The sequence below is a fragment of the Trichophyton rubrum genome, assembly GCF_000151425.1.
Source record: "Trichophyton rubrum CBS 118892 genomic scaffold supercont2.3, whole genome shotgun sequence".
NCBI lineage: Eukaryota > Fungi > Ascomycota > Eurotiomycetes > Onygenales > Arthrodermataceae > Trichophyton > Trichophyton rubrum.
In genome coordinates, this window is record NW_003456426.1 from 2,538,401 (window position 1) to 2,550,875 (window position 12,475).

The following is a 12,475-nucleotide window of genomic DNA, read 5'->3' on the forward strand; positions in this document are numbered from 1 at the left end:
AAAGCACCGGAGGCGTTAGTTCAGAAATACGTCAATCTTCTTATCCAGCGGATGCATAACAAGGCGAACGAGGTCGAGGACAGCAAAAAAGGCCCTGAGTTTGATATCGGGCCCTGGTTCAACTTTACCACCTTTGATATCTTCGGAGAACTCGGCTTTGGAGAGTCGTTTGACTGCCTCGAGAATTCCCGGTACCATCCATGGATTGCGCTGCTTTTCAACAGTGTTAAGGCGGCCGCGTTTATATCTGCTGCCAAATTCTTCCCGCTGATCACCTTGATGCTCATGAAATGTATACCCGAGTCCCTCAAGAAGATGCAGAAGGATCACTTCCAGCAGATTGTAGATAAGGTCGACCGGCGTCTCAGCTGGGAACTGGACCGTCCGGATTTCATGTCCCATGTTATCAAGTCCAACGGAACCACGAAGATGCCGATTGGGGAGATCTATGCCACCTTCATGGTGATGACCACTGCCGGAAGCGAGACGACTGCAACCACACTCAGTGGGACGATGAATCACCTTGTTTCCCAGCCGGAGACCCTTGCTAAGCTCACCAAGGAGGTGCGCAGTGCATTCCAGAGCGAGAGTGACATGACCCTGGATGCCCTCCATGACCTCACATACCTCGACGCCGTACTTCGGGAGGGCCTCCGAACCTGCCCACCCGTTCCATGGATGCTGCCCAGAATTGTCCCGCGTGGAGGTGACACTGTCTGTGGAACCTGGCTACCCGAGGGTGTAAGTTATTCTCCATTCCGTTCTATTTATATCTATAAAAAACCACAGACGCATACATGTACAGAATGAGACATCTGACCACCATATACCAGACCGCTGTGAGCATCCAAGCATACACCCTCAACCGCGACCCTTCATTCTTTCACTCAGCAACATCCTTTATCCCTGAGCGCTGGCTCCCCGAGGCCAGCACTAACCCAAAATCTCCTTTCTACCATGACCAGCGTAACGCTGTCCAGCCGTTCAGCGTTGGACCAAGAGAGTGCCTTGGCCAACATCTTGCATGGGCCGAGCTGAGACTTATCCTCGCTAGATTAGTCTGGGCGTTTGATTTTGAGGCTGTAGAGGGGAAGAAACTCAGATGGGAAGAGCTGAGGACCTTTCTCCTGGTTGAGAAGAAGCCGATTCAAGTGAGAATCAAGCAGAGATCAAATTAAGGTAAACGACGCGATGTGTTTGGTGCGTCCAGCTGGTGTCTCTGCGGCTGATATCAGCGACCATATCTACATAGTCATCATCAAACGGGTATGCCGGAACGAAACAAAACGGGAGGAGCATTTGCTTGTATACTAATTTCTCAGGGGCAACCCATATTATTCTCTCAGAGTACATCATGAACACCACTCTATAATTTCTCCCTGGGTGCGGATTTGACCAAGACAGGCATTTTTGCTTTTCTCCTTGACATTCTTGAGATAATATGCATTCGCCTCTCAGCCCCTGCCTTGCATACAACGCCATATCAATATCGGGTGTATTATACATGGTCAACCCAGCAAGGTACATCCCAAGCTTATTTCGATGGCGCCCTCACTCGATGGAATTGCTGTACTCAATGCAATGCCTTCTCACCCTCCTTTCGGCCCCAGCCGCAGTACACAGCTTGGAGGCAAAAACGGCAACAAAGCAAATACGTTGCCTAGTTATTCCATATTCAGGTAACGCTTGGCTGCTATACTCCGTGCTATGACGGTGAGAAAGACTTCATCTTATGCTCGGCGCGAATACGATCAGAGCAACCTCACGCTCATAGTTAGTGGTTTTTAGTCTCGGTCAGCGCTCCGGGTCCTTCGTGGCTGTCTTGGTATGGGGTACCTAGCGTAATAGACTGTGCCCCTAATGCCAGGGATGGTACGGGGTCGGCCCACGGCTCAAAGTCAAGAAGCCTAGGCTTGGTAGATCTTTGTAGCAATTTTATAAATAGCCAGGCGGGAAAGATGGCCAATAACAGTATCCAAATATCAGGCGAACATTAACATGTCAGTTAAGATGGGAGGTTGCAGCCCACAGTGGGCAGGCTTTTTAAATTTTTACACGAATGGCGTAGGGTATATACATGCAACTCCACGAAGAACATTCTCCCTTCTTTAAATAACTCGTTAGTTTACTAGGGAATGATAGCTCGGACTCCCTTTGTTTCAATCTTCGGCAGGGGAATAAGAAAGTCGTGGGCTTGCTTTACGTCGCTCTCGTCCGTCTCGAATAGCTCAAACTTGGGGCCGTTGGGTCGGAAAAGCACGGCCAGGATAAGGCTCATCTCGGACATAGCAAGACTATGTGATGGAATTAAAGAAGTCCGTTAGCCCCCGAAATTCTTATTGTGGAAAGTTAGGCATCTCAGGAATACGAAGCAGACGCCGCTAACATATGCATGTTCAGGCTGCAGGCAGATCTGTTCACAGCCACTACCTGTCCAATAACGGTAAAGGAAGATATCACTCACTTCATTCCCAAGCAGTTTCTGGACCCTCGTGTGAATGGGACATAGCTCCTGTGCATTTCAGGAGTCACCTTTCCGAGCCATCGGTCTGGAATGTACTTGTCTGGTTCGGGGAATGCTTTGGGATTAGAGTGCATGAAATAAGCTGACATGCCGACGGGGACCTGAGCGAATGATTAGCCATTGACCACCTGATAAATAGTTAGGGCGCTAAGAAAGAATTTGGAAATATTGTCTTACACCAGGCGGGATAGTGTATTGCTTGTACTGGATGGGCACGTCTGGTGAGATACGGGGAAGTCTGTGCATGACACCGTAGCTGAGGCTGTAAATGTAATTTTGTTAGCACCGCCTTCGCGCTTCGGCCTGGGGCTGGAACTTACCGAAGGGATTCCTTGATGAGTGCCTGCAAAAAGGGCAATTTTTCGAGCTCAGCCCAAGAAGGGACACGCTGCGGCCAGCCTGCCATCACATCCCTGAGTTCATCTTCCAGCCTCGACCGGATATTCGAGTTAGACATAATGTAGAATGATGTAAAGCCAATAGTACGTGCAGTACTGGCGGTTCCACCACCGAGCAGGACCTGGGCTTCCTTGGCTAGTCGTTCTGGTGACCGCTCTGATTCGGGCATATCGCTCGTTGCGATATAGTGGAAAAGAGAGGCATGATGGGTATCCTCTTTACCTGTCCTTTTACTTTCTTCTGTATCTTTCAAGGCTCGATAAATGTGCTGCTTAGCGACCTAAATTTAATTTAACCCCCTTTTTTTAGAAATGCCTCGTTGTGTATCTCTCTCGGTTAACCCCCCCATTCAGGGGGTTTGAGGGAATTTACATACCTCTTTGAAGTTATTGAACATTTGGCCCCTAGGGAAAGCCCGTAGAAGGATTGATTCCGGAATGAAGCTCACTACCCTGCTCCCTGTTAGAAAGTTGGGCTTATTTTCAGCCTCGAGGAGCCACAGGGGTATACTATTCGACTCACTGGACAATCCATGGAAAGGCTGTGAACAAGGGAATTGATCGAACGATCGTGTGAATGGTGTCATACCTAGTCACACGGTCAGATATGCGCCTTTCGCTAGGGGGCCGGCCTTTGCGTTACATACCACTCTGGGTTGAACGTTGGGTGACTCAAAAACGTCTTGCTCTCGTCCCCGCTGTCCAGGCAAATTTTCCCAATGATATCGCCGGAAAATGCGGAGAATGCATGGTCCAGTCGAATCACCGTGTTTGTCCCTTCAAGGGCTCTGATTCGCGATTCAAGCTTGAGAGCTACTTCTGCCAGCATGTCTTGAAGCCGCATAATTCCCTGGCGAGAGAAGAATGGCTCGAGTGGCTTTCGCCTACGTCGATGAAGATCATGGTCCACGGTAAGTAAATGCGACCCTAGTATCAGGTTAGCAATTGGTCAACAATTTTTGCACCTCACCGTGTCAAGGATGTATATTTGCTGACCATCGAAATCAATTCCTTTACAGAAAACGTCATAGTGACTCGTCCTGCGTTTGCTCTCTGTGACGTAGATTTCATTGTAGAAGTCGGGGTCACGGATAGACAGCTCCTCAGGATTAATTCGAATTATAGGACCTTTTTCACCATTAGTTCACCTGATTCGATGGATGCTGCAACTCCTTCTAGGGATGAATCATCCGGGAGGATTGAGGTTCGGTTATTCACCATATTTATCGTGCATCTTCTCAATTTCAAAGAGGTATTTCCCATTGCACCACCAGTCATAGTAAAACTCCGGCCAGTAAGTTGCAATCACCCATTTTGAGCCCGGAAATTTGGAAAGGGGAGAAAAGTAGAGGTTGTAGATGATGAGGCCAAGTGAGTATAGGATATAAGACCCCGCCAATATGGTCAGGGTGAAGGGTAGGTTGAGAGCTATGTTATCCATTGTATCGTCTCTTCCTGCGATGACAGTTGAAGAAAGCGTATTAAAAAGCAGGGGATAACGCTTGGTTAACTAACGACCGAAGCCCGTCTCAGCAGTGAGCACTTTCGACCTTTTTATTTGCAGAAACGGGACAGCCAGCCTCGCGCCAGGTGGTTTGGTGACAGTCTCTCGATTAAGTTCCATCCAGCCCCAGAACAAATCCTCGGATCAGCAGCCAACTGGGGTCATCAAGAAGAACAGACCCTGCATATGAGTCCAATCAGCGTGGCTGATTCCCGTTGATGTTTAGAGATGCATACTTACATACATGCTGAAAATGGAACGGAAGCGGGTTCTCGTAGCCATGAGGACGGCTTGTGCCGAATTATCAAATTGCTCACCAACTGTTTGGGCGCCTGAGCCGTTGGTTTTCCCATGAGCCTTGCTCTATATATACACACGCCATTCTAGTTCATGCCCCTGCTTGTTCTTTTACTTTTGCGTTAATTGCTGGTAAGCAAGTAAACAGGCTAGTTTGGGGCCAGGTAGGCTGAACGTCAAGTCGGTTGGCCCACCTAAAGTTCTGGTAACCAGAGTTGCTTCACGCTATCAGCCTGAAGCTCCACAGCTGGAAAGGGATCATGGCCTCTTCGCTAAGTCCTGGGGGGAAAGCCCCCCCGTTAATTTGCGTGGGCTGAGTGCGCCGCAGATTTCCGTGCCTGAGGTACAGTGTACCTTGGATGTATATGTCCGGTACGAAAGAAAAGTTACCAGATAGCTGGTGAGTGGATAATGTGAAAGGATCATAGGCTGTAAACGTTAGATGTATATCAAAATGATATATAAGGAGCCTCCAGGGCTCTAGATATGTGAAAACTCTAGCCCTCAACTGCTGCATCCTTTCCATATATTTTTTTTTAGCTTGCAGAACACTCTTGCACCATTTATAACTCTTTGCCAATACCATAATCCAACCCAACATAATGGAGTTCCAATACTCTTATGAGATTGATCCACAGTTCTATGAGACAGACGGTCTCGACCTGGGCCTTCCCCTTCGTATGCATCTCGACCCATATAAGGAAATCAACGGTGCTCTACGTGCCCAAGACGACTGGAGCAAGAACGTACGCCCGGTGTATAGCTATAAGGGCGGACTTGGTTACCCATTTAGCTTTATTCGAGTGACTGTTCCAGAGTGCCTCCCTGAGAGACTGGAGATCATATCGTATGCTAACGAGTTTGCTTTCCTCTATGACGGTGGGTAATCATATATCACCACATCGACCATCCGATACTGACGAGCCATATAGACGCCATGGAGAAGCTTGACCTTAAAGGGGTGAGTAAATGACCTCTAGTCTTGGTGGCAGGAACGCAGCGTGATAACTGATGCTAACCATGAGTAGTATAAAGATGGACAGCATCACGATATGCTTGATGCCTTTGGTGATGAAAAGGCACTAGATCAAGAAGCCACATCTCATGATGGCCAAGAGAAGAAACTTCAGGCCCAGATTTTGGCCAACATGGTTGCCATTGATCCCCCACGCGCTATCACGTCTATGAAGGCATGGTCTAAATTCGTGCAACTTGCTTCTCGAACGAGAACACGGCCGTTTGACACACTGAAAGAATACATTCCCAGTCGAGTCATCGACGCTGGAGAGCTGTAAGTATTAAATAGAGGTCATATACTTTTCATATGCCTTGTTCTAACTTCTATGATAGGATCTGGTTCGGGACATTGACCTTTGGAATGGCCCTTACCATCCCAGACGACGAGCTAGAGCTTTGTATGGAGTTGGCTAGGCCGGGATACGCTGCTCTTGGCCTCACTAATGACCTCTATTCCTGGAGAAAGGAGCGTGATGAAGCAGCAGCAGACGGCCTAGACTACGTTTTCAACGCAGTCTGGGTCATTATGCAGGAGCGATCTCTCAGTGAAGAAGACGCAATGATTGCATGTGCAGAGGAAATAAAAAAGCAGGTGGCCGAATTCAACATCATTGTCGAAAAGGCGAAGCAGGACTCCAACCTTTCCAAAGATACTCGAGCATACCTAGAAGCAGTGAGATACAGCCATGTCGGGAACCTCGTCTGGAGCATCTACTGCCCACGTTATCATGACTACTGATACCCTGGTACGATAAAAGATTCGTATCCATGTACTCTGTACGGAGCAGTTATATTGGGGGGGTATTCCTGGGGTGACGCAAAATGTGTCCTGAAGCTGGTCTTTTTCTTCCCGGTAAATTTTCTTTTTTTTGCTCCTCTTTTTTCCCTGTCCGCGTTCCATTTTGGCTTTCAGCGATGTAAATTTAATGAGGCATGTTCCCTTGATGATCAATAATATTGGGCTTTCAAACACCTTGTGGCAAATACGGATGAGCTTCCCTAGTCTGCGAAGAGCCTAGGTATTATCAGCGTGTTTCTTGCAATGCGGATCACTCAATCAATTTCTGCTGCGGTTCAACTCAGGGCCGGTCATCTGTGAGGTCTGTGTCATTATACCGGTTCGATACCACGGTTGTGCAGGACAATCCCACTCACAGCCACGCAAAAGGCGCGTGGACTTGGAAGTGCGAGTGACTCGTCCGCCTAGCCGCGAGGGAACAAGTAGGAACCCGCATCATCCTTGCTCCGAGGTTGCATATACGCAATGCATTACTATTTCCACTCCGGCGCGGGTGCGGCTTGTCAAGCAACACGTTCGGGATCATCCAGGCATTAGGAGGATTTGGGGGAGCTAGCAAATCCTGGTGAAAGTGATAGAGCGACGTTCGATGTAAAGGAGGTTGAGAGACGCCGAGAAAGGAAAGTGAATCCTTGCAAAACATAGAGTCACGTGAGGAAGGATTCACGTCATGTGACTGAGCTTATTAAATGGGGCTAAACCTTGATTTGCACGGACATGTTTTGCTCTTACTAAAAATGGAAATCGATCCCGAACTCTAACACAGCCCAACCTCCCTGCCTTTTACGGAAACCACGTCAGAACTTACGTCAGAAACTCCGTACGCCATTATTTTTTGATATACGGAATATTTTGAAAAGACTCAGGACGGAGCACGTCAAGACGAGGCCTCATAACAAGTTACACTGTACAGCCACAACTGGACGTCATGTTACAGGATGTACCCCTGTCTCCAGCTAATATATAGCCTGCATGGGTTCCCTTGACTCATCTTCCATCAGCCAACACCACCGTGAGAGGAAAATCAGTCTCGATTGGTTACCGCAGCCCACCGTGCACGAAGATCAAGTCGGCGATTAACACGCCTTATTCGGCGTGATAGCTAACAAAAAGAGTGGTACAATCAGTACGCCGCCACGTCGATTGATCCTCCCTGTATAACAGTGTTTCATTGCGAGTTTGAAGGATTTTAAGTACGGGGGTAATTTTTACAAGACGCTTCCTTCGTCCGCGCCAAGGGACAATCACCAGCAGCAAGAGCTTTGGCTCAAGCTTTTCCGCAAAAAAGACAAGCTTCTCTTCCTTCTCGTCTCCAGACGCTTGATGTCGTTTGACTTCAACTCTAACTCCTGTCAACGTTTACTCACCCTTCACGACCAACAGACAGATAGCACAGCAAGAGCAGTCTACTCCGTATACCAAGATGGGTGCTCAGTTTTCGCAGTTTTTCCCGCCCAAGCCGACCTGGACAGAAGCTAAGGTGGGCTCGCAGGATGGAAAGGTGTTTATTGTGACGGGTGGTGCTTCTGGCATCGGCTTTGAACTAGTTAAGATGCTGTACGGGAAGGGAGGAAAAGTTTACATCGTTGGACGGTCGAAAGAGAAAGCACAAAAGGCGATCGAGGAGATACAGGCTGCTATACCGAATGGTGGAAGCCTGGAGTTTCTTCATCTCGTGCTTGACGACCTGAGCACTATCAAGGCATCTGCCGAAGAGTTCATGGAGAAAGAATCCAGACTCGACATTCTTTGGAACAACGCAGGCGTGTCCCAAACTCCTCTTGGAAGCTTATCCAAACAAGGGATTGAACTGCAGCTTGCAACAAACTGCCTGGGACCCTTCCTATTCACACAGCTACTTCTCCCCCTTTTAGAAGCCACAGCAGCAACATCTACTCCAGGCTCAGTGCGCGTTATCTGGACGGGCAGCCAAATCGTTGAGCTGTCTGCTCCCCAAGGTGGGATCATTATGTCAGAGCTTACAACACCTCCAAAGGATCAAACTCGAACCTATATCACTTCTAAGGCCGGCAACATGTTCTTAGCGTCAGAGCTTGCTCGGCGAGTTGGACCTTCTCATAACATTATAAGTGTTTCGCTCAACCCTGGAGCTGCCAACACAAATCTCCTCAGGCACAGTCCTTGGATGAAATTTCTAGCTATGCCATTGCTATACAAGCCGAAACTAGCCGCCATAACTGAGCTGTTCGCTGGATTGTCGTCAGATGTAAACCTGGAAGAAAACGGGTGCTACATCATACCCTGGGGTAGAATTTCCCGGTCAGTGAGACAGGATCTAGTTGATGCGTCCAAGTCAACAGAGGAGGGGGGAACGGGAAGATCACAGGAGTTTTGGGAATTTTGTGAAAAGAAAACTACGGACTATATGTAACGAAGGAGTTGAACTCTACATCGTGATGGGTAACATTGGGTAGCGATAAGCCCAAGATTACTTTTCTATATTGACTATGAGCCAAAGGAATGCTGCATCAATTGTGTTAATTATACCAATGTTGTAATTATTATCGCTACTTATCTCTATGTATATGGGTGTGCAGGTTTCCAAACTCTCTGTCTATTCAACAGCGAGCTCAGCTTTCACCATGCGGCTACTATGATTATCCGTCCAATTAATAATTAGCAGAGGTGGTCACGCACTATTGTCTATCCTTACTAATGTTGTTTGCAACCATGACGATATTGCAGATTTTGATTGCCCATTGATTGATAACAGGCTCAAGTCGGAATCTGCCACCGAATCATTTTCGTCCACTCCCAAGAGAAATTCTAACCATTCATGATTCCATAGCTCCTTTTCCTCTTTTCTCACACCGTCGGAGAAAAGAGTCCAGGAGAATAGGTTTCGAGTGGCAATTTCGGAAAGTCTTTCCTTAATGTCCCCGTTTGAAATTCGCTGCGGTCTTATAATGAAAGGAATACAATAGGTGGATAACTCTCGCGTTACCGACAGGAAGGCTCTATTTACGAGTTGAGCAATGGCGCTACCAGCTTTACCATATCCAGAGAGAGGGGACATGTTTCCTGATAGGGTAAATCCGTAATCATCCAAGCATCGCACCTCTCCTGAGTCTTGACCTTGCCAAACCCAGTGACTATAGTTTAAACTATGGCCGCATAAAACGTGTAGCTGAACTTCGAGAGCAGTATCTCTAAGTCTCACATACCCAAATGGAGGGTAAGGGCTTAGGGGTAAAGCTGGGTAGTCTACAGATTCAAAATCTGTAATGTATAGAATTCGGAATTCATCTTCGCGCGTAATCAATTTCTTGAATGCAATATTCCTTTTCAATTTCGGCATGTGGTGAGAAACTGGATCCATAAAGGATTGTTGTGACGAACTCCATACAGCTGCCTCGAGGCAAATTGGGGGTATAAATGACTTATATACTTCTGGTATGCGATGCAGCATTCCAGTGATGGCTGAGCCTAATAGTAAAGGTGCCATATTTGGAGACCTTGTGGCTAGCATCTGTACGATAATGTGATGCTTTTGCTCAAGGATAAGAGCCGGTAAGATATCACTAAGTGGTGTATGTAGCCATTCGCTAGCAAGGTTACAGGGTATTCCCACTTCCCAGAAACAACTAAAGAGGCATGAAGATATCACATTAGGTATAGTGGAAAATGACATGAAATATGGAAGCTCGTCAAAGGTGGGGATCTTCTGTTTATATCCAATAGTGCTCTGCTTCTTTGGGTGGGTATGTAGGTAAGGTTTAGGAAGATTGACAGGTGCTCCAAATCTCATGTGGTACGGGATAGTAAGGACAGCAGCGAAGGCTGCGAGAAGCTGATCGAATATATCATGCATTTCCGCCACCCGAAAGAGATAACTCTGAGCCTGAGCTGAGGACGGAGGATCTCTTTCAGAAGATATGTTGAGTTCCGATTTATCATGAATAAGAGTAAACGGTTTTCCACCATCCTTCAAGTGGCAACTCCATGGAGAATGGTACTCCTTATTCTGGCGGTTAAGCGTTGCTCGCCATCCACACCCACTAGCGAGAATTGCAGCCCACCATCTAGACTCCTGTGCTAATGCTTCACCAATAGGCAGCTCATATCCAGCATTCGAATTCAAGCCACCTGATTTGTTTGCCATTTTTGCTATATTGTTGGTATAGTGAGTCTGGTCATGTTGATTTCCTCGAAGTTCAATCAAGCGTGTAGAGAGGACGTATGACCAGCCCAAAACGAACACTGAAAGAAAATTGCTACCAGATGCATCGGGTAAAGCTTCAAAACCTGGCCATTCAGAAAGAAAATTTTCTGAAAGGGAACAGAATGTAGGTTCTAGTACACCGATGCGTATCGTCTGAGGCCTGGCCTTCTTAGTCTCGGTGGTAAGATGACAGGGTGATGTTGAGTTGATATTCCAAATCGAGTATCCTTCCAGGGATAGAGAGTAATCCCCAGCAAACTCAGAAATCTTGGATGTGTCTGGAATAGCGGGAGTGCTATGCAAAAGGACCCTTAAACTGCTACAAGCATCGGGTAGTTGTGCTTTGGCTTCGGCAGACCAAAGGAGTTGATGCCATGTATTATACGAGTAGTCCAGGACTTTTGCCGAATCTCGCGGAGCCGGACGAAGAGGATCACCCTCCTTGCAACTCCTGTCCCTCCAACAGGCCATTATCGCCCGTAAACATCGAACATGTCCTCCTTTGTTGTCTGTTTCTCAATATTTGTCAATATCTGTTCTAACTTGATGTTGTTGCAATCGTGCGGCTCAAAATTTACCACGTGATAATGACTATGACTAAGCAAGTAATGACATAAGCAGGAGGGCGCAGCTTTCTCGGCTTTCGACACGAAGTCGCGGCGTTTCTTCTTCACTCCCTTTCTTCCTCGTCGCAAAGCAGAACGGAGAGGCCGTCGGATGTTTTGACGGTATTAGCATACTCCTTTGTCGCTCATTCTGGATAAGGCTTCAGCGTGCACCATGGCCGGGTGAGATGCCATGGGCTTTGGGTCTGCTTCCGCCATGCTTTGGTCCGCCAAGACGTTCCTGATCCTCTTCCTGCTGGTGGTGACTGTGTTCGCTCAGCCCGTCAGCATCGCTCATAGAAGAGGCCAGTTTGATACTGTGAAGCTCCATGAAAGTTAGTCCTCCCTATCAGTTGGATCCACCTGCCTGTTTGTGCAGCTGATGGCTGATGTGACGTATCTGTAGGCAAGGATGCCGTTTCGGTAGAGTTTGAGACGCCATGTAGGCAGTGTTTTGATGACGGGGAGTCCAATGTTGTAAGTTGGAGTACAATTTACGATTTCCGTACGCGTATACTACTCGATTCTAAATAATGGAGTAGATATTCGACATTCAAATTGCACGGACAACCAGTGTCTGTGGTGAAAGCGATGTGCAACTCAATGACCAAAAGCTCGCGTTCACCTGGGATGGAGCCAATGCTGTCGGAGATGGTATGGTTACTGCCCAGTTAGCGGGACGAAAAGAAGACGTTAATTTACGTCTGCATTGGAGAAGCTTGTGCATTGCCAGTCCTAGAGGGTCTATTGGAGATTATGCTGCCCAGATACTCACCTTCACATTTTATCCTGCAGGCCAGGAAGAAGGAAACGACACATCTGGCTTTGCCGTTTCATTCAATTCTGTGGATAAACCGGAGATTCTACGCCTTGTAACTTCACCAGCACCAACTTTCAATGAACCCTCAGTTCTGGAAGAATGGCTGAAAGCCAGTGGGAATGACAGACTACATCAAGAGAGTCTTGTCAAGAGCCATCCCATCACAGATGCTGAGTTAGAAGAACAGCTCAAGGAACTACACAAACTAAGAGACCAAGCCAAGGCTCTCGACAGAGTTATCAAGGAGAAAGATGAAAAGATCCGTGAACATCTCTTTGATGATTGTACCAATCTTACTGCGCAGCTCAAGGAGTGTAAAACTTACAGT

At 47.4% G+C, this 12,475-nt stretch overlaps 6 protein-coding genes across 6 annotated transcripts in view; 4 read left to right on the top strand and 2 right to left on the bottom strand.

The window, feature by feature from the left end:
• Positions 1–51: 51 nt before the first annotated feature.
• On the top strand, positions 52–1,930 carry TERG_03705 (uncharacterized protein; the record flags this gene model as incomplete). The annotated part of the gene is made up of 2 exons (XM_003236611.2): positions 52–741; positions 834–1,930. The coding sequence occupies 2 exons, from the start codon at positions 52–54 to the stop codon at positions 1,176–1,178; spliced, it is 1,035 nt and encodes a 344-aa protein (XP_003236659.1). The 3' UTR covers positions 1,179–1,930.
• Positions 1,931–2,128: 198 nt separating this feature from the next.
• On the bottom strand, positions 2,129–4,363 carry TERG_03706 (uncharacterized protein; the record flags this gene model as incomplete). Its single annotated transcript, XM_003236612.1, has 9 exons — positions 2,129–2,294; positions 2,465–2,625; positions 2,702–2,786; positions 2,845–3,203; positions 3,300–3,375; positions 3,446–3,511; positions 3,570–3,849; positions 3,919–4,050; positions 4,141–4,363. 9 exons carry the CDS (start codon positions 4,361–4,363, stop codon positions 2,129–2,131), a joined length of 1,548 nt encoding a protein of 515 aa, XP_003236660.1.
• Positions 4,364–5,325: 962 nt separating this feature from the next.
• On the top strand, positions 5,326–6,479 carry TERG_03707 (uncharacterized protein; the record flags this gene model as incomplete). Its single annotated transcript, XM_003236613.1, has 4 exons — positions 5,326–5,602; positions 5,656–5,684; positions 5,752–6,014; positions 6,074–6,479. 4 exons carry the CDS (start codon positions 5,326–5,328, stop codon positions 6,477–6,479), a joined length of 975 nt encoding a protein of 324 aa, XP_003236661.1.
• A 1,483-nt stretch (positions 6,480–7,962) lies between these two features.
• TERG_03708 (uncharacterized protein) lies at positions 7,963–8,931 on the top strand (the record flags this gene model as incomplete). The annotated part of the gene is made up of 1 exon (XM_003236614.1): positions 7,963–8,931. One exon carries the CDS (start codon positions 7,963–7,965, stop codon positions 8,929–8,931), a length of 969 nt encoding a protein of 322 aa, XP_003236662.1.
• A 258-nt stretch (positions 8,932–9,189) lies between these two features.
• On the bottom strand, positions 9,190–11,193 carry TERG_03709 (uncharacterized protein; the record flags this gene model as incomplete). The annotated part of the gene is made up of 1 exon (XM_003236615.1): positions 9,190–11,193. One exon carries the CDS (start codon positions 11,191–11,193, stop codon positions 9,190–9,192), a length of 2,004 nt encoding a protein of 667 aa, XP_003236663.1.
• A 327-nt stretch (positions 11,194–11,520) lies between these two features.
• The window catches only part of TERG_03710 (uncharacterized protein), a gene marked incomplete at both ends in the record, with an annotated part of 1,969 nt that continues 1,014 nt past the window's right edge, over positions 11,521–12,475 (top strand). The window contains 3 exons of the mRNA XM_003236616.1: positions 11,521–11,662; positions 11,734–11,804; positions 11,870–12,410. Of these exons, the coding sequence (XP_003236664.1) occupies positions 11,521–11,662; positions 11,734–11,804; positions 11,870–12,410 (754 nt within the window). The remainder of the gene's footprint in view (positions 11,663–11,733; positions 11,805–11,869; positions 12,411–12,475) is intronic.